Here is a 20,159-nt window from a genome sequence, read left to right as displayed (position 1 = left end):
TCCGCTCGGCCGCGTGTGCGTTACGATTCGCGAATGATTACGACGGGCGTGCACGCGGACCGCGGCAAAACGCGGCTTGTCGTCGGCGGTGTCGTCGCTTCGCCGCCCGGAGACGATCCCGTGCCGTCGTCGTCGTCGTCGTCGTCGTCGTCGTCGTCGTCATCGTCGTCGTACGCGCTCTGACGCGAGAGAGAATTCGCGGCGCTCGCTCGCGACAGTGTGAACGAACACGCGCGTTGCATTATGCCGAGCCGTCGACGGTAGTCGGCACGTGTGTGCTTGCGAGCGAGAGACAAAGAAAGACTGCGAGAGAGAGAGAGAGAGAGGAGGGGAGAGAGAGAGAGAGAGAGAGAGAGAGAGAGAAAGCGAACGACACACGCGCGCGTGTGTGTAAGCTCTCGTTATCACGAGAGAGATACGCGAATGACTTTTGCTCGGCTTGTTGGAACACGTCCGATCCGCTCGCCGGGGCACGCCGCTGCAATCTGACAGGTAACACTCTCCGCGTGTGACACGTGATGCGCATGGAAGTGTCATTGAATGACGTTCACCTGCGAGGACGCGCTCCAAAAAGCGCGCGCACTCTCGCGCGCCTCCCGCACGCGCGACAGCGCGATTTGTTTTTCTCGCCGTCGCGTCGTCGCGCGTCGCATCGCGTCGGTGGGAGCGCGGAACGCTCCTCTCGCTGTGTAACTCGCTCGAGTATTGGGCCGATGAGGGATCGGGGGTCGCTTTGAATCGACACCACCGGGCCGGGTTCTCGGCCCGGATTTCCACCAGTGAATGTGCGCTTGCGAGTACGTGAACGTAGTCATGCGAGTCGCGGCAATAAACTGAGCGGCTGCCGCGGCGCGCTCTCGGTGCGTAAACGGCGCATCGGCTGAAAAATTCATTAGCGTAAGGAGGTAAGAATGTGCGGTCATGCGCGGCGTATCTTCGCGCAGATAAACGCGCCTATGTTCGCGTGTGTGTGTGTGTGTGTGTGTATGTGCGCGCGCGCGCGCGTGTATGTCGTGCCGAGATAAGTCTACTAGATCACTCTCGCGAGATGTGCGAGCGCAGTTGCTGTTTCGCGAACGATTATTTGCCCGAAGTGACAAATTGCTGTGGCGCGCGCGCGCGCAGCAATCGGCCGGAGCGACGCGAAAGAGTATACGCGCACCCGTCAAACGCGATGAGAGGGTCTCGCGATAAATCATGTTAGATTAATAGCCGCGCACGCACCTGCGAGAGATGACGCTATCTCTCGCTATCAGAGTCAGTCTCGTAAAAAGCGCGACGACGATAGCCCGTCCGCGAAAGAAGTGCGAGCGCTCGCGCGCTCGCACGTGATTCTCACTGCGCCGTTTTCGCGGCGCGAGGAAGTCGGCCCAGCGTGTGATGTGAGTCCCCGTGCCGGCGGAGGAGAAGACAGGATTGTTAAGTCGGGATTATCTCCAGACAGGTAAACGACCGGCAATCAGCTCGGCGAATTCGCCGCGAATCAGCGAGGTGCTCAATTTTCGTCTGACAAGTGTGTACACATTTCTTTTTTCTTTGTACACATTTGCATACATCTTTATATTCGTTTATTCAACTCACACGTATCTCCTCGCGTTAATTTCCCGATTGCGCGATTGGGTAAGCGCGCGGGAAAGAAAGGAGATACTCGTTCCCGATAAGTGCCGCTCGCTGGGCGAATCGTCGCTCGGTCAGCGGTTTATCGAATCGCGAGAGTTATACGGCCTTCTAATAATAATAGAATTTATCGCGGCACGACATCTAATACAACCGACGATGCGCGTTAATCGTACGAACACCGCCGCAAAATGCCCGCCCTTCTCGCTTCATATTCAAAGCCGTTTCGATCGGTAAGCGAATTATGCTATCCGGCTAATAGACGGACGCGCGATTCGAAATTAATATTTCATCGAGACGGCGATCGAGCGCACGCGAAATATTCAATGGACGTTTCGCCGGAGCCCATCACGGGCAGAGGCTCGATCCCGGGCGATCAAGCGCGAATACGCGCTTTGATCGCGCTGCTTGATATACCGAACGGTGCGCGCATTCTTCCCCGTTTAAATCCCACGAGTACTCTGTCGCCCCGCCCGCTATCATTGGCTCCTCGTATTACCTTCTCCGATCAAATCGGCGGGAATATCGCGGCGCCCGACGCCGCGACGTCTCGCCGCGTCCACAAGTTCCTGAAGTAAACTTCCACGCGCTCAAAATCGAGCCGATTTCCCTCCCGCGAGGATTTCACGCGGGAATTAAATTTGCCCCGCTATTTTCCCGCATGGCTCTCTTATAGAAGCGGAAACGTGTAATTTGAGCCAATATATCTATCCAGCGCTTCGAATGAATCGTCGCTGAGCGATAGCTTTCGGTGTAGCATTAGAACGAAGTTGACGCGCAACGTTTGAAATACGCGGTCGAGTTTGCTCGGAGCAATCCCGAGAGAGGCGAGTCGATGTTCCGAACAACCGAGATATCGGTAAAGGTATTCTCTCCCTTCCTCGCACTAGCCCTCTCTTCCTCCCTCACTGATCGTTCCCTTCTCTGTCTTCAGGAGGTCGTCATGCGACCATGGACACCGAGAGCGGCAGTAACAGCGTCAACGTCGGCGACGAGCAAAACCGCGACAGTAACAAACCCGTCCCGCCGAAGCGCGACGGTGCCGCCCACAACAAGCCGCACGACCGACAAGCCGCCCGCGCGCGTAAAATGAGCGCGATGCCGGAAGAGGAGGACGTCGCGTCCGACGACACGGACCCGGACGTCATCAGGATCGGCCACCATCAGCGCGAGAAGCGCGGTGAGGCGGAGGCCGAGTGGTCCACGGAGGAGAGGGGTCGCCTGTTGAGCCCGGCCGCTCGAAGAATCCTCGTCGCCCCGGCGACGAGCAGCAACAACTTCCGCAGGACGATCGACCGCGACGACAGTCCCGACAGGTGTCCAGCTCGCTGGCAGCAGTCCCGGCTGGCCGAGCAGAGCGAGTCCAGGTCGAGCCCGAGTCGCGACAACGGTACTCAGAGTCCTGGCAGACTCGTGGCGGGCGCGAGACATCATCACCGTTGCCCGTGTCTACGCTCGCTGCGGCCCGCTGCGGTCGTTATGGACGAATGTCAGCAGCACTGTTCCTGCTACCATCAGCCGCCCAGCTGGGCTTCCATCCTGTACGCCGACGTGAACGGCGGTCAAGCCCGCTCATGCCCCGACGCGGTCTCGATCAGGTCCCTGGCGTCGATCGGCCTGGGCTCTTCCGACGGCCGGAAGCTCACGATACGTAGAGTTCCCACTTCGCCGTCGGAGCTGCTTAACATGGTACATCCGCCGCCGTAAGTGAACCACATTACCTACGATGTGCCTCTCGACCTTTCGAAGGAGCGCGACGTGAATCACGCGCGACACGCGAGCGCGTGCCCGCTCCGGTGCCCGCGGCGCTTCGAAAGCGGATGAGCGCACCTTGACCGCGATGTCGCGGAACATGGAAGTTTGACGACGTGCGGGCAAGGACTAGGGCTGTTACTCTTTGGCAGCTTCGAAGTCAACGTCGAAACTTGGAAGGTTCTTTATGCTGAAGCTTCGAAGCTTCGATATATTCGAGGTTTCTTCTGAACCTGCGCTCCTTGTTTCTACATGCACGTGCATGTACTGCACGCTAGGCCATCTCAGTCATATATTCTACATTCTGCGGATAACAAAAGCATAAAAAATCAGGCAATGTATAATTCTCGAAATTTTCGAAACCTTCGAAATTTGACAAAGCTTCGAAGGTTCGAAGCTTCGAAACTTCGATCGTCGAATATTTTGTATCGAAGCTTAGTTTCCTCGAAGTTTCGAATACGAAGACTTCGAAGAAAAATTATACCTCTAGCAAGGACCAGAAAAAGAAAGAGAGAGAGAGAGAGAGAGAGAGAGAGAGAGAGAGAGAGAGATGATAATTTCGTTTGCGCCTAGTTGAATCTTTTCCTTTCGCAAAAGAGTTGATTTCCTTCTCTTCGTGAAGAGAAATACACGAAAAGAAGAATCTCAGCTTGTATGACCGAATTGTAGGGACCAGACGCGAAAATTCGGTGACGAGAAGCGACCGAGAAGTGATCGAAAAAGTCGTCTGGATGTATTAAATTATCGGCTGTATTAAAGCTCGCTCGAGGTAAGCGGAAATAATCTACCGAAACTTTCCAGGCAGTTCTAAAAGATGTCTTCAGGACGTCTCAGAGATATCTGAGGATCTGCATTTGGGGAGACGCTATTAGCGCTACTTAGCGCTACAAGCTGTTTCGCGCAGCCAGATGATAGCGCTAACGAATGCTATCGTGACATTGCTGATGGTAGCGTTGTACGTCATAATTACGCGTTATCAACGCTATTCCTTCCAAGGTAGTGAATTAGTGGCGTTAGCCTTTGGGAGCTCACATGTGTCACTGCGTTTGAACGGTACCTTCATTGTACTCATTACTTTACTATTTGCGTACGTAATGGGTACGCAGTTCCGTGCAGAGCTTCGAGGTGCTGGCATTTTGGAGGCATTTAAACCGCGACTCTCATCAATTAGTGCTTTTAGAGCACAAATTGCTAAGTCGGCTCTAGATCGTCAAACGATACAACGGTAACAAGCAGCAATGCTCGCGCTATTGCTCGAGTCCGCTATCACTATTACGCACGACCAACGGTTTTGGTAGCGTTTGCGTTGGTAGCGCCAATAGCGTCTCCCCAAACGCACCTAAATAAGACAGCTCCGAGGCAGCTTTTAGAAGTTTGCGCTGCCCGAACTTTCGTAGGAATCTTTTTCTTCCTCGGTGGACAACCGAATTTTCTCCGTCCCTTTCCCGTTCCTCCGAGATAACGGAAAATTCAGCCGGAATTAAACGGAACGGAATTTTTTTCCTCCCGTGGGGAAAGGCGAGAATTGTTTCCAGGCGAAAGGATAATTTCTAGAACGTCTTGAGGAAGATACAGATATAATTGCGGTCGACAAACATGCGCGATAAAAATGTAGCAGTAGGTCAAGGGAGATAAGACGTGCTTGAGTGACTCACAAGCTCTCGGGCAAATCTGTGTCGTTTTATTCACTTAAGAGCGATGCGACAGACATCATTTTTTCGCGAGACGAAGACCATCGTTTCTCCACCATTCTCCGATCTGCCTGCGAATTTTTCAATTCGCCGCCGCGGCACCGCTCGGTTAAGTCGGTCGGACTCGCGAATGTCGACTTGCCTGTGAATCATCCTGATATTTTCAGAAGAAAACTAATGTCACACATTATTGTGACGTAACACCACAACTGCGCTACTTCTGAATTACAATGGATCAATCAACACGACCGACTAAATCGTCATCGGGCTTGCTTTATTAAGAGAGAGAGAGAGAGAGGGAGAGCGGGGGAGAGGACGGAGGGCAGAAGCAGAAAAACAGGAGAACGCAACGGGCTGAAATGGAGGATGATCGGATCGAGTAATTGACGTTAATTTATGAAGAAACGAAATAATTAATCTTCAGCCGGCTCAACGTTTCTCGTCGTTCCCGAAGCTCGTCGAAGACGTCGCGCGGAGGACGATTACCACGAATCGAATTAAAACATACAGGAGCCCGCAGCTGCCGCATGTTTCTCGCGTGCGGGCTAATGCCACGTGCAAACACCGCGGACGGACCGAGCCGCTAAACCGCGTATCCGAGGACATAAAAATGAAGCCGCAGCTCGGCCTGATCCTCAGTACGCGAGATTCGCGGCGACGGTGGCAGCTCTCGGGATCGCGTTATAATTACCCCGGCGATTACTTGCGTTACATTAAAGACTGCCGCGGAGAGTCTTGAGTCGCTCGCCTAATGCGCGTTAATTCCATCTCGAGCCGTGAGTTTCTTGTTGCGTCGATTCGTCGCGCTGATGCCCGCGCCGAGCGCGGATGTCAAACCGTTGCGAAATCTGTCGTCGAGCACGACCGAGCACTAGCAAAGGTCAGTCGCATCGATGACGCTGATTAGCTGATTAACGATCAGTGATTCTCCCTGCGCCCGCTTCTGGATCATAGCTCACAGCGAGCGCTGTGAAAGTGGCCGAAAGTTCCGATCGGAACGGGGGGGGGGAGGATGTGCAAGACAAATGAAGAATATTTCGCACCGTGAATTACATTCGATCGAATCATTGCACTCCTCTCGCTTCACAATTAGCGCGAAGACCACCCCAATAGCCGCGCGGGCGAGATTAATCCCGGCAGGCAGCGAAGACGAACGGTCGTCGCTCTAGCCAGCTGAGTCTCTAAAGAGGCGCCCGCTACTGCTCAATTTCCCATCTGAGACAAACTTGGCTCGATTCAGGCTCGATCGCGTTATCAATTAACGCTAACCGCCTCTGAGTAAATTCCGCCGTTGTGTCACCTGCAGAGCCGCAGCAACGGCAGCCGAGCGCTATGATCTGGAAAGGGGCAAGGGTTGAGTCAGTTAATCAACGACGTCGGTGAAATTTGGACTCTCAATTTGGCCGCGGACAGCTCTCTAGTCGGCACGCTGCGACGACCTGCTCTAAAGCGCGGCCGCGAACAAGCGAGGGCGCGACAATAGAGAGTAGAGCAGTGATTTACTGCGCGCGCTCTAGAATAATATCCCATCAGAGCGACATTCAAGTAGTACATCGGAGAAGTACACTCGGCCTCATCAGGATTCGGACAGTTTCCTCGGTGTGATTCGGAACGCGGCCGACGACGGTCCGCTGGGAGAATCGGCGGCTCGATTGGTTCGCAAAAATTAAATTTCCTCAGCGAGCCGTTGACTGGGTTTCGGGTTACGTCGGGAGAAAAATGCTCGGATCGTGTTGAGACCAAGTTACATAAACCGGTGTAATAACTTGAATGAAGTTATACCACATGTTGGACTCTCTCACGTGAGAAGAGTGTACGTTTTAAAAAATACATCTTCCCGGGAACTTTTATACTCCGGCCGCGCTCTAGGAAAGTGTAACTTCATGTGTTAAGGCTATTATATCGGTCTATGTGCAGTCGTAACGCGGAAATAAAGAGGATAAGAGGAGAGGATAAAGAAGGAAGGGGAGGAAAATAAGAGAGACCCGAATCGCTTGACGAGAGACGAAGGGAGAAGAAGGTGGATCATTCTCATCGGCGATCGCACCTCGGCCGAATTACACCGGTTAATCGATCGTCCTGATATCAAGAGCCTCGTTTCCTGCGTATTCTCTCGTGACAAGAAAGAGAGAGATAGAGATAGAGAGAGAGAGAGAGAGAGAGAGAGAGAGAGAGAGAAAGAGAGACAACTAGATCGAGGGAGAGAGCGATGCGCTGCGCGTCTAAGCTGCTCGCGAAGCCGGCAGGTCTCGTAATCCAGGGACTGCAATTCCGGCGTATCGTCCCAGAGGCGTAAGTGGATAATAGGTGTACAATGTAAGACCGTATCGTTGTTGTAAGTAGGTGTGTTCGTGCGCTCCGTGGCATATTGTTGCGGCTTCTGTCCCGCTTCTTCCATTGAAACGGGACAGAGCTTGGAACGACCCGTAATCGTCGTCCTACATTTGGAGTTCGTCACGTCTCGTTTTTGAATAGCGCGCACGGGCCTCCTGAGGAAAAGGCATTCCTCTTTCTCCTCGTCGTCGTCGTCGTCGTCAGCGCTCGCGACGTAAAGGCGTTAATGAAGCGACGATAAACAGCTGAACGCTGTAAATCCACGTGTACGCGCTATCTCGAAGCACTCTCCTGCCGATACGCGCGCGGTCTAATTAAGTTATTTCCATCAGAAGTGGAGTGACAGAGAGAGAGAGAGAGAGAGAGAGAGAGAGAGAGAGAGAGAGAGAGAGAAAGAGAGAGAAAGAGAGCAAATTCTATACATTATCGTACAAAACCGACGACGAGAGATTAACGGATGAATTATTCGCGGTCGTGACGGTGAGCGAAACGTCGTCGCGTTCTTTGTCCGCAGCGGCATCGCATATTGACACAATAATAATTGATTATTCTCTCGCAGTTAACCACTCGCAGCTACCGTCCTCTCATGGACTTCGAAATTCTGAGAAGTCTAAGGCTGTGAATAGCCGTTGCTTGAAACTTGCCTCATGCGAGACTCTCGAGCGTGAATTTGCAATCGCGTCCTTTCGAGTTGGATCTCTTTAAGTCGGCTCGCGATCACGAATTTAATGTTACACGTATCGTATAAATTAATTGGAGAGCTCGGGTCTCTGATTCCAAGCGTACGGGCTGATCGATACGGCCCCAAGAGCCGAGTGTGTTAATCGAAATCAGATCGATCGATTTTATCTTCGTCATCGCGGAAGCGGTCAGCGTCCGATGGTCGCCTCCGTCGATCGTTACGCTCGCGTTGCCGCGGTGCAGCGCGGTGGTTTTCTGTTCCACGAGTATTTCCTTTTTCTCTCTTTTTCTTTTTTCCGTAGGATCTAATGACACGCTCCGCGAGCAATGGCGCGTATTATCGTATCCACGATGCGCCCGCGGTGTGTATTATAGTTTTCCGTCGCGATGCGGACTGTACACACACAGGTGCGTCGCCTACATATTTTTCAGCATTGTCGACCGCGCCCCTCCCTGCCCGCCGTCCCCGCCCGTGTGGTCCAACGCCATTTTTGCGCTCACCACAGCGTGAAGTATGAATTTATGCGATAAACGCATAAAAATTCCCGGTCGATCGACGAGTGTTACGTAACTCGCAGCACCTCGTCGTCGCAAGGTCGATATCGTGCCGTCGTTGTTGTCGTCTTCGTCGCCGCCTATTTCGCGCGACACTTTATCATAATATATGGCCATAAAGGCGCAGAGGGAAAGAGAGAGAGAGAGAGAGAGAGAGAGAGAGAGAGAGAGAGAGAGAAAGAGATTTCGTTCATCGGATTTATTTATAACGGCAAGTTGAAATCTGTCGGCCGCGGCCGCGAGCGCGGATTCCAGCCGCGATTGGCAGGCTGCGACTTGGCGCGACGCCGAACTGTTGCGTTAATCTCGGCTATCGCCGATAATCGGATTCGAATGACTGCTGCGTATGTCGTTCTATAAACAATGACGATGAATATTTAATGGTGCCGGCTGCCGGGCTGGTAGCACGCGAACGCACATCATGCAAATGCAAACGCGGACGCACGCGTCGCCCATGCGTGGCGTAACCGACGCGTGACCAAGTCGGCGCGATTTTCCGTCAAATTCCGTCTCTCGCGAACAGCGAGAGACTGTCAGTTTCCCGGCGGCCGGTCCGTTCGCCGAAATCGCCGCGAGTAATTGAAGTGAGTTGTGACGAAGTCGCGGTACGCCGCACGTTGTCTCTTGCGGCTCGCCACATGATTTTCATACAGTCGACCGTGCGGATGGAGAAATGATGCGGTGGACTCGAATGTGCCCCCGCAACGCTGTCAACGGTGATGATAAAAATGCGTAACGCGACTGACGCGCGAGCGGCAAGTCGGCTGGATTTCCCGTCAAATAGATTTACAGCGCGATCCCTGAGCGGCGCGGAGTCGTTCGCCGAGACCGTCGAGCGATTAAAAAGCGGATCCTGACAAACTCTCGCGGATTCCGCGTCACGTAGATTTATCCCGCTCCACGGCAGACGCGAATTTCGCGCTACACCGGCTGCGGGTGCAGAGCGGCTCGATAATTTCTCATTGATGCAATTAGTAGCGTAAGAATTAACTGGCGGACCGCGAGTTGGCGGACGATCGAGTTAACGCTTGGGAATTATCGGCGATTAACGCGAGTTATTTCCACCGGTGCGAAATGCGCGGACGACCTTTCGGGAAATTCGAGGGCAAAAATGTGTCTGCGCGCGCGCCCCCTTCGGTTTTTCTCGACTAAGCGCGTTATCGTACGAATTTGAGCAATTTTTACGAGAGACTACGAGCCGCTCATTTTTCGTCGTCTTTCAGTATGAGACTTTTCGGAGTGACGTCCGAGTCGCTTCGAACGAATCGAAAAGGCGGGATACATCGGCGGGAGAGAAGGGAACGTCGCGTCGTTATTCAAATCTCAGCGCGGCGAGCCATAAATAACCCGATCCGTTTGACAAAGTATTTAGCAAAACGCCGCCCGGTTACGTGCGCCCGGGGACCGACGTATTAATACAAAACAGCCAGCGTTTGTATTTATATTCATATAGAAAAGTCCTCTCTCCGGTGGCAGAGCGGTCATACGTCACCGCGTTTCCCCGCCGAAACGTCACGGCTGATGAATTTAGCGCGCGACCGCGCGACACTTGTCCCCCGCGACTCTTTCAATTTTTCTCGCTCTGCATCCGCCGGTCGCGCCGAAGCCGCGCCGTGGAACTCTCCTTCCAATCCACGGCTGCGACGTATATTTGCACGCCAAGCATCCGACGTAGACGTTGTTGACGACGTTGCAGGTTCGAGGACGATCTCTCCACGTGCACCAGCTACGATGACGGGGACGCGGACGACCCGAGCGACTACCGGCAGCCCAGGAGGCCACATTGGGCGAACAAGGTGCAATTCGTGCTGGCCTGCATCGGCTACTCCGTCGGCCTCGGCAACGTCTGGAGATTTCCCTACCTGTGCTACAAGAGCGGCGGCGGTGAGTCTCCCGCGGTACCGCGCGCGCGATTTATTACGCGCGATCGTGATGCGAGTCCCGCGAGATCCGATTTGTGGAAACCAAATGTGGAAAAAGTGTCTCTCGCTTCTTCGCGGCCGAGCGGGCAAGCGTAGGAAGCCTCGGGAGAGAGAGAGAGAGAGAGAGAGAGAGAGAGAGAGAGAGGAAGCGAGAAAGAGAGTGGGAAAGAGAGAGATTAATAGATGGACAATTTATCATTACTCTCTAGGATTCTGCGCTTCAAGAGCACACGGAAGGCAGATTTGCATTGGAATTCTTCAGAGACACTTAAAGTAAGAATAAAGTAAAGTTTTTGGAGGCACTTAAAGTAACAATAAAGATAAGAGAGAAATTGAGGGAAGAAAAGACAAATAGAGATAGACAGATACGTTAATCATCGTTTTAAGGTCGAGCTCTTTAAGCTCTTTAAGACTCTGGTTGACTGCGCGGCTTGATGAGCTTTTCGTGTGTCAGGCGTCGCACCTTTGACGATTCTCTGAGTGAGAAGCGGAATGGACGAGTATGCAATTCTGTGAAGAAAAAGAGTGCAGGCCCGGGCTGGGAAGGGAGGGAAAAAAGGGGCGACGAGAGATTTCGCACAGCTGTCGGCCGCACATATACACGGTCAAAATAAACTCGCGAGTGCCAAGTAAGCAAACAACGACGTCGTCGGGACGTGTCGCCGCGATTAGCATAACTGTGATAAGAGTTATTTCGCGCGTCGCCCGTGTGAAGTACGTCAGTGGCGAAATAGCTGACAAAGCAGCGGTCCGAGCCGCTGCAGCGGTCTCTCGTCGGGAAACTTGACGGATCTTCGACACGTCTCAGGAAAGAATGGTCGTTTTTCGCGAGTAAAACGTACATTGCTTGCTCAATTTTAAGGTTTCTCTCTCTCTCTCTCTCTCTCCCTCCCTCTCTCTCTCTCTCTCTCTCTCTCTCCTCCGTGCGCTCGTCCGCGTCCGGGCAACGCGGCGACGGAATGTCGCAACGCGACGCTCACGTAACGTTTATACCATTAAACGCGGTGTCGCGACTGATTAGCCGCAACGGACGCCGGGACTACGATTATTGAATTATAAAAAATCATGTGCTCCGCGGACGAGCGGAGGAAAAATTAGACGCTGCCGCGCGGAAGCGCGAATTAAGACGGAGACCCGCGAAGACGCGTCGCGGTGACGTCTCGCGGAAGCCCGGCCGCGGATTCGGGGCAAGGGCGATACTCGTCTCGCTCGTCCCGTTTTCCCTCTCTCTCTCTCTCTCTTTCTCTCGTTCACTCACTCGGCTCTCTCGTAATCCCTGCAACGTGAACGGGTGTTGTGTTACCCGGCAATTTTCAAAGTCTGGAAGCATCCGGCGCCCGGATGCGCGCGGCGCAATTCGCGCGCGGAACTTGATACATGACCTTGCCGGAACACACGGCTACTCCACCGGACACTGTTGATGATTTCAATGACACCGGTGGAAATAATCGGCCGCGAGAGAGTATCATCTCGGCGCACTGCCGGTCTAAATTGGAGAGCCGGAAGACCGGCTGCCGGGTAACGCGATCTGATTTACACGATTGAAGCGATTCGCTCGGGTTTCGCTCGCGGACGACGCGAGTGCGCCTCGATGCCACGAGTGACCATGAGGATTAGGATGAGGGCAGGATCGTACCGAAATGCACATCGGCGATCTCGCCGGCGAGCGGCAAGCGAGAGCCAAAGCGTGTCAACGCGCTGGGATTTTGAAAACGCGGGAGCGCGATATTTCCTCGCGATGAAACTCCGTTTCGCGATAAGCTTTTCTCATCGCGCCGTAATTCCGCGAGCGCGAGCGCGAACGCTCGCCAGATGCATTCTACTTTCCGCTGTTTCGCGCGTGATTTCGCGAAAAACACGACGGGGGCAAATGCGATGCGCGCGCGCTGCGCGGATTCAGCCGGTGCGGCGAGACGAGTGTGGATTCTCAAAGAAACAAATTAATGAAATTCCAAGTATTCGCGATGCTTATTTTCATTCGCGAGAAATTCGGAAGCCGACGAGAGAGAGAGAGAGAGAGAACTTTATTTGATTGCAACTCCGCCGCTCGCAACCGGCTAGAAACATCTCCGTAATTTCAACTATCCGCGCGTGCACGCGCGAATTATATTCGTTGTGCAAACAACGCACGCACACACAATTGCGCACGCACACATGGATCCACGCGTAAAAATACACCGCACATGTGATTTCGCGAAATCACATATGAAGCGGGAGAAGAGCGGAAAATCAGAGGAAATAATATGGCTGCGCTACTGTGCTCCGGCACACACGCGAGACGTGCTGTTTCACGCGCGCGCTCGCGCGGCCCAATATTCATTGCTAGCAGCGGCAATAAATTGCATTTACGTGAGAAAGACGACATTGTCGCAAATGGCCGCGACAACATTAATGGAAACACGCGTCATTATGCGCCTTGTAACAAGGCACATTGGATTTTCGCCAGGGATTAAATCGCCCGCAATCCCGCCCATTGATACGTCACGTCGAATCGGCCGATTGTTATCTCGGCCTGCTCGTTTAATGTCTCGCGATAATTTATTTAGCGTACGGTCGCGTATATTATTTGCATTTGGCCTGGACTAAATGAAAATCTGCCATCCGCGCGCGCGCGGCACGTCGCGTCGCATCGCGTCGCGTCGCCCGGCCGGATTGAAGCTGACAGAGAAAACATATCGGGTAACGTCGTCTGATTTATGCGAGCGACGCGATACGCCGTTCCGCCGTGTGCGCGATTCATTTACATCTCTTTCCGAGGTGCGAAGCGCATCGGACGCGCACGGTCGCGCGATCATGCTCGTATGAGCGCGCGTCGTCTCGTCTCCGCGAGAGTACACGAGTATTATAGTTGCCAGCGCGATAGCGAGAGAACGCTATTGCCGCTGATGAAAAATGCGATTGCGTCAGTAACGGAACACAGTCGTTATTAGCGAGAAATAGAGGATGGCGCTATATATATAAGAGAATATACCGCTGTTATTAATGACAAATACGATTGTGTGAGATACGGTGAGAAGAGGACAGTGTCGTTACTAAAAGGAATCGCGTTAGAGTAGAGAATGATATCGCCGCCGAGATGAGAAATACGATTGTTTCAGCGAGAGTATATTATATTGTCAATAACGAGAAATACGATTGCGATAGCGAGATGGAATGTCGTTATTAAGGAGAAAAATACGACGGCGCAGTCAAAAGAATATTACCGTGGCTAATGAGAGGTACAATTGCATCGGCGAGAGAATGATATATCGTCGCTAACGAGAGACGCACCGTCGTGCGCTTGTGTGAAGATATATAATATTCCATTCTTCACAACGAGAAACGCGCGAATGCACTCGCGCGCTCGGCGCGATCGGCGCGAGAGAAACGCGGTGGGGGGGGGGGGGGGATTCCGCAATTCGAGAAGGAGGACCCTTCGAAAATCGCAGGCAATCGCAGGCACCTGTGTCCTTGCCGCGGCTAAATGCTCGCTGTCGAATTAAGTCGTAATTCGCGCGTCGCTACCGTCGTCGTTTATTGCGAATAAAGAGTTACATCCAGTGAGTGACCTTGCTAACTGCCCACAGTATGATTAACGTCGAGTACCATCACGTTGAGAGTACGAGCCGTGTTTAGCGAAACCCGTTTGACAAACCCGTGCGCCACGGCCGGGCTAGCGGGCTCCTAATCGCGCGACCTGGAGAGAATCCGGCGGTCCTCGCGGATGTTTTCGTGGCCGAGCGAAGCGCAATAGCAATTATGCATGCCGATCGCGACGTCCGATCGTCCGGTCGCGGATCTCTTACCTGCTTATCCCGCTTATAACCGCGATTCCGCTGTTGCAGGTGTGTTCCTCGTGCCTTACTTTTTAATACTCATAGTATGTGGAGTACCATTGCTGTACATGGAGCTCAGCATCGGACAGTTCACTCGCCGCGGTCCGATCGGCGCGCTGGGTCAAGTGTGTCCGTTATTGAAAGGTAAAAACGAATAAGTCGTCAAAAGACGGCTGGATATTAGACAGAAGCGATAAAATAATTTTTAGCGAAACAAGTAGGTTTCCCGGACGTATAATGAAGTAAATAAATGCGGCGGCAAGTAAGGTAAATGTCCCGTAGTAACCGTAGAAGCGTAGATCGTCGAGGAAAAATACAATATGTAATATTCGGAATAGTTTTGATCTAAATATTTGCATCGAAAACTTAAGATTCTCTTAAGTAGAGAAAAATGACTCAAACCAATATATATATCTATTATTAATGAAATATTTACATAAGTAATAAAGTGCATTAATGTACCAGTGACCAGACAGTTAAAATAGGTGACCCAATATTCGATTATATATTTGTCCCAGTGTTTGACCGCAATTAGAAAATTAGTATGTGCTAACGGGAAATAATATAAATATAGATGCTATCTCTTAATGAATTTATTAACGACTGACCATTATTTTGCCAAGCCACAGGTGCATACTTATTTAATTAATTTTTATCTTAACTCTTTTAACATTTAAACATTTAATTAATTAATTTTTATTTTAACACTTTTAACATTTAAACACTTAATTCATTAATTTTTATTTTAACACTTTTAACATTTAAACATTTAATTAATTAATTTTTATTTTAACCCAAAAGTATGAAATTGGGTATATTTCTTTCCAACTTGTCGTCAAATATTGGAGTCCTTTTACAATAATTATTACTTTATTATTAAATTAATGTGTTGTTATTAAATTAAACTACATTATTATTAAAATAAATAGTAAATATTTTTTTCAAAATGGTCGGACGCTGGGACGTGTCCGACCGTTGGGACGTTTACCTTAAGAGCTAACGCTATGTTGTTCGAATGAAAATGGATACATGAAAGGAAAATGTACAATTCAAACGATGCGACTTCAACGTTTGGACTCTCCTCAGTGAGTCTTACGATAGAACCGACAAAAAATGTTTGATACTAGATAACAATTGTCGAAAAGTTAAGATATTTGTCGTACGCATTTGTGAGCAGTTTATAATTTTTAGGGATAGATTGACACGCTAATGTGAAAAAATCCATTTCAACGTATAATTGCTTGGTGCTACTTTGGCGCTCCGTTAATCCAACGTCTAAAGTTTTAGATGTCTGAACATAACCGGCATGACGCTGATAAATTACGAAAGTGTCGAAATCTCCTAAATGTCTCTAGATTAACTCGTATATAATTCCATTTAATTTATGAGATTAGTTTCTTCCTCTCATAGATCTCTCTCGCGAGTTCAAAGAATCGGGAAAAATTCTCGATTCCCGCGAACGGCAACTCGTGGCCTCTTTCGCAATACATGCTGCAAGTTAGACATGTCTTACGTGTCGACGCGCATTCTACGTTTCCGTCTTTGCAGGGGCTGGCTTATCGTCGGTCGTGATATCGTTTCTATTGTCGACCTACCACAATGTGATAATAGCCTACGCAATTTATTACTTCTTTGCGGCATTCCGTGCGGAGCAGCCGTGGTCGCGTTGCGACAACTCGTGGAATTCACCGCGCTGCTGGCTGCCCAGTTACGGATCGATCGATAATCGGACTCGGCCGAATTCGACGAGGACGCCGTCCGAGGAATTCTTCGAGTAAATTTCTCTCTTAGCGTAATCTCCCTCCATTCGTATAAATTATCATTATAATATTCTATTGATATTACTACATCTTCTGATATTATATGAAAATATCTAATTTCTCTGTATTCTACACTGAAGACTCCACAAGACCTACGTGAGACGTAAGGTGGTCTCGTAGAGAAATAATCAAATATACCTATTCCCCTTTCTCTTATTTAGCAACAAGGTCCTCCAAATTAGCAACGGAATCGAGGAGCCAGGAGTTCTACGATGGGAGCTCGTGGCGTGCTTGATCACCGCGTGGATCATGGTGTACTTCTCCATTTGGAAATCGATCAAGTCATCGGCGCAAGTGAGATATCTCACGGCGACTCTTCCTTTCCTCCTAATCGTGGTCTTTCTTACGCGTTCCCTCACGCTGGAAGGTGCCGAGAAAGGCCTGCAGTTCTTCTTCCATCCACGCTGGGAATTGCTGGGCGACGCTAAGGTATCGCTAAGCAAACAATCCTCCATGAAGAAAGTAAAAAATGAAAAATTAGATACCGACGTGGGCGATCACACTTGAAGACTTTCAAAGGTCCCACTTTCGACGTGTCGGCGGCGGTTTCTGTCTCGATGACGGGAAGCGCCCAGGGGTTTTCGCATTAAATCTGACCTCAACAACTCGCCATTAGGTGTGGATCAACGCCGCGGCGCAGGTCTTCAATTCTGTGGGCATCGCCTTCGGATCGATGATCTGCTTCGCCAGCTACAACAGATTCCACAACACGATCCTGGTGGACACCGTCGCCGTATCGCTCATAAACGCCTTTAGCAGCCTCTTGGTCGGCATCTTCTCGTTCGCAACGATCGGCAACATAGCGCTGGAGCAGAACACATCCGTCGAGGACGTTCTGACTGACGGTACGAGCAGCGTCGGATACCTGAAGTATATCATGAGGAAACCAACATGTCCTAACATGTTAAGATCACCTCATGTGTCGCGAGTTTCTTGCTCCATTTGTTTATCAATTTTTTCTAATACCTTCCCCCTCCCGTTCTCTGCTCTGCATCGGCGGTTTAACTTGCGCGTTCTATCGACATTTTGTCGATAAATTGTAATTTTTGTGTTCAAGGACCTGGACTAGTCTTCGTAATTTATCCGCAAGCGTTAGTCAAAATGCCGGCTTCTCAGCTCTGGGCTGTGCTCTTCTTCTTCATGCTGGTTTGCCTTTCGCTGAACAGCCAAGTGAGTACACGCTGCGTGGAGGAAGGCACACAGGTCCTTTCCGATGTGCGATGCGAGTGTGCATATTCGATTGCAAATCGGCGGGCAAATAAACGTGGAACTTCACCGTCGCTAATATATGACACACGGGAGAGAAGGAGGGAAGGAGGAGGAGAAGAGAGGGACCGCATATTTAATAACATATTGGAGTCGCGCGTGCAGAACAAAAACAAATTCGAGATCGGAGGTCGCGACGCGCGATTGTTGCTCAATCCGGAATGCAAATCGCGGATACGAGGCGGCGTTTCACGAACTTTCTACCGCGGGGACCGCGAGAGAGCCCGGCGTTTTGCAATGTTTTCACGGCGGTTGCGCAAAACCTCTTTCGGATTTCAGTTCGCCGTGGTGGAGGTGGTCGTCACGTCGATCCAGGACGGCTTTCCGAACTGGGTGAAGAGGCATCTTCTCTGTCACGAGATACTGGTCCTGCTGATATGCGTCGTCTCGTTTCTCTTCGGGCTGCCGAATATCACGCAGGTAGAGCTAACGATGCGACGTTTCTGCTTGTGTTTCGCAACCGTACACCTGTCCACCACTAAGTGACACCTCGTGACTGCCTCAGGGTGGTATTTACTTTTTCCAACTGATAGATCACTATGCCGCGTCCATGTCCATCATGTTCTTGGCATTCTTCGAGATAATCGCCATCTCTTGGCTCTACGGCGTGCGTCGGCTCTGCAACAACGTCAAGGAGATGACCGGCCGCCTGCCGTCGGTGTACTTCCGCTTCTGCTGGTTCCTCGCAGCGCCCCTCCTCATAATGGTGAGATCGGGACCGTATCGGTGGGTTTCGTCACGTCTGCTACCACGACTTATTTGGGAGATTCTCTCCACGTCGCGACTTTGGTAGCGAGCGTGTTAAGCAGAATGGGAGATATTGAGCAAAGATTGGGACAGTTTGTACTTTTCTACGATACCACCGTATCTCATCAAATTACGTGAGAGATTAATTAATTGCACCTGACTAATCGCTTGCAACGAGGAGTTGGGGAAACCAGGTGAAAGATCAACGCGTGTCAAAGATCACAATCCTTACGATTGCACTCCTCTCGATTATCGAGAGTCTTTCGACTCGACTCGATCGTCAGTTGAGCTTTTGCACTGTCTCGTGAATGTACCGCACGATCAATTTATTTCGTAGAATGTAATCAGTACGGCAGTTAATCTCAATCGCGCGGCTCGTTACGCATCACTTACGACGCGGTCAGCGATCTTGAGGAGAGCGGGCCGCGTCCTTATCGTTTCTGTCTCCTTGCAGGCCGTATGGGTGTTCAGCTTAATTGATTATGAGCCGCCAACCTACCACAATGGCGACTACATATATCCATGGTGGGCAGAGGCGATCGGATGGGGCATCGCGTCTCTCTCCTTGATTTGCATTCCCGCTTTTGCCGTTTGCGTACTCGCCAGAGCGGATGGCATCACGTTTGCCGAGGTACGTCAAGTTTCATTGCCATTGCTCGGATTTCTAGCATCGCCGCAGACCGGGCACTGTTGATTTAATATATTCACACACTTATCTTACTTATTCACCTGCCATATGAGAGATTTTATTATTTTATCGTGAAAGAAAAATACATATACAATATCTACGTCACAAGAGGAAATCTCTCTCTCTCTCTCTCTTTTTTTTGTTTTTTTGATAAACCGCTTACGGTAGCAACAATTCTAATGCAAAGAAATATATCGAATATTCTGTACGACGAATATAAAATGTAATTTCGCGCTTCATATTTTCTTCTCAAAATCGATATTTATACACCGGTGGAGTGTGCCGTGGCGATTGTCGGAATTAATGGCAGGGAAATTTCGTTTTCTCGCAGAGACTAAAAAATTCCATCAAACCGCATTTTGAGGCATGCAAGGTGTGCGGGCAGGAATATTGCATAGAGCCCATGCATAACCTGGAGGAGGACGTACAAAAGGAATCCCAAGTCGACATGAACACTTCCATACCGTTAAATTCGCATTACCTGCTGAAGCCTCAAATGTGATAATGCAGCGCGTCAGGGCGAGCGTTCCATTTTCTACAGTTTATACTTAACCGTACCTACACGAGACAAGATTTAACGAGAAAGAAAAAGGGAAAGAATTAAAGAAGAAAGAAGAACACGCGTACCTTACATCGTCAGTCATCACAGCAGCTCTGTCGCGAGACTATCAACATTCCATTATTTATAAAGCTCCTTATAAATACGATAATTAGTCGCGAGAGTCATTAATGTAAGAAAGTACACGTTACGCACTAATATTATTACTTCCTGTAAAGTAATCATATTAATAATCTTTCGCCATCATCGTGTGATAGACCATAGACCAAGCACTGATACAAGGTAGGATTACATTGTATTGACAGTAAGTTTAATAAATTATTACGTATCTCGTCCAAGAGGAAAATGTGTTTGCATGTCTCCCCCCTCCGATCCCATGTCCGATCTCTCGGCTCTTCGTTTCGCGCGAGAAATCCTGATTTTTCGGCATTTCGCGTTGCTCCATCATCGAGACGAACCACGCGCCGTGTAAATGCCGATGCGATCTTTCTCTCCTCGATTCTCCTCGTAATAACAATCATTCGCATGCGATTTTGCGCGCGTTTGACTATCGAGCATAACGCGACGACCATAACACGCCCGTGGTTTCACCGCGGCGCGCGCTTACGTAAGTTCGGAATCCCGTGCCGTAACGCGACGGGTTTCGATCGTTATTGAAATCCTCATGCGGCAAATTAGATATAACTAATTGCATTATGCGTCGCCGGTGCAC

General features: G+C 50.5%; 1 protein-coding gene across 8 annotated transcripts; it reads left to right on the top strand.

Moving 5' to 3' along the window:
- On the top strand, positions 1 to 19,785 carry ine (solute carrier family 6 member inebriated). Of its 8 annotated transcripts, none has more exons than XM_011140334.2 (12): positions 7 to 492; positions 2,552 to 3,320; positions 10,327 to 10,514; positions 14,377 to 14,511; positions 15,916 to 16,141; positions 16,349 to 16,616; positions 16,804 to 17,032; positions 17,245 to 17,357; positions 17,733 to 17,873; positions 17,959 to 18,159; positions 18,655 to 18,831; positions 19,220 to 19,785. In XM_011140334.2, the coding sequence occupies exons 2-12, from the start codon at positions 2,569 to 2,571 to the stop codon at positions 19,388 to 19,390; spliced, it is 2,601 nt and encodes an 866-aa protein (XP_011138636.1). In that variant the 5' UTR covers positions 7 to 492; positions 2,552 to 2,568; the 3' UTR covers positions 19,391 to 19,785. The 8 variants fall into 8 exon arrangements, 7 of the variants coding, with proteins under 7 accessions (XP_011138636.1, XP_011138638.1, XP_011138637.1 ...); XM_011140336.3 differs by lacking the exon at positions 7 to 492 and adding an exon at positions 524 to 905; XM_011140335.2 differs by lacking the exon at positions 7 to 492 and adding an exon at positions 1,035 to 1,444.
- The last annotated feature ends 374 nt before the right edge of the window (positions 19,786 to 20,159 follow it).

The sequence above is a fragment of the Harpegnathos saltator genome, unplaced genomic scaffold (genome assembly GCF_003227715.2).
Source record: "Harpegnathos saltator strain DR-91 unplaced genomic scaffold, Hsal_v8.6 scaffold133, whole genome shotgun sequence".
Lineage (NCBI taxonomy): Eukaryota > Metazoa > Arthropoda > Insecta > Hymenoptera > Formicidae > Harpegnathos > Harpegnathos saltator.
The sequence above is the reverse complement of the archived record's forward strand: the minus strand, read 5'-3'. Positions and strand labels throughout refer to the sequence as shown.

Coding starts and splice junctions, on each gene's coding strand:
- ine (XM_011140334.2), top strand. CDS start 2,569: ATGGACACCGAGAGCGGCAGTAACAGCGTCAACGTCGGCGACGAGCAA. Junction 16,142..16,348: donor CCGTCCGAGGAATTCTTCGA/GTAAATTTCTCT, acceptor TCTCTTATTTAG/CAACAAGGTCCTCCAAATTA. Junction 16,617..16,803: donor AATTGCTGGGCGACGCTAAG/GTATCGCTAAGC, acceptor ACTCGCCATTAG/GTGTGGATCAACGCCGCGGC.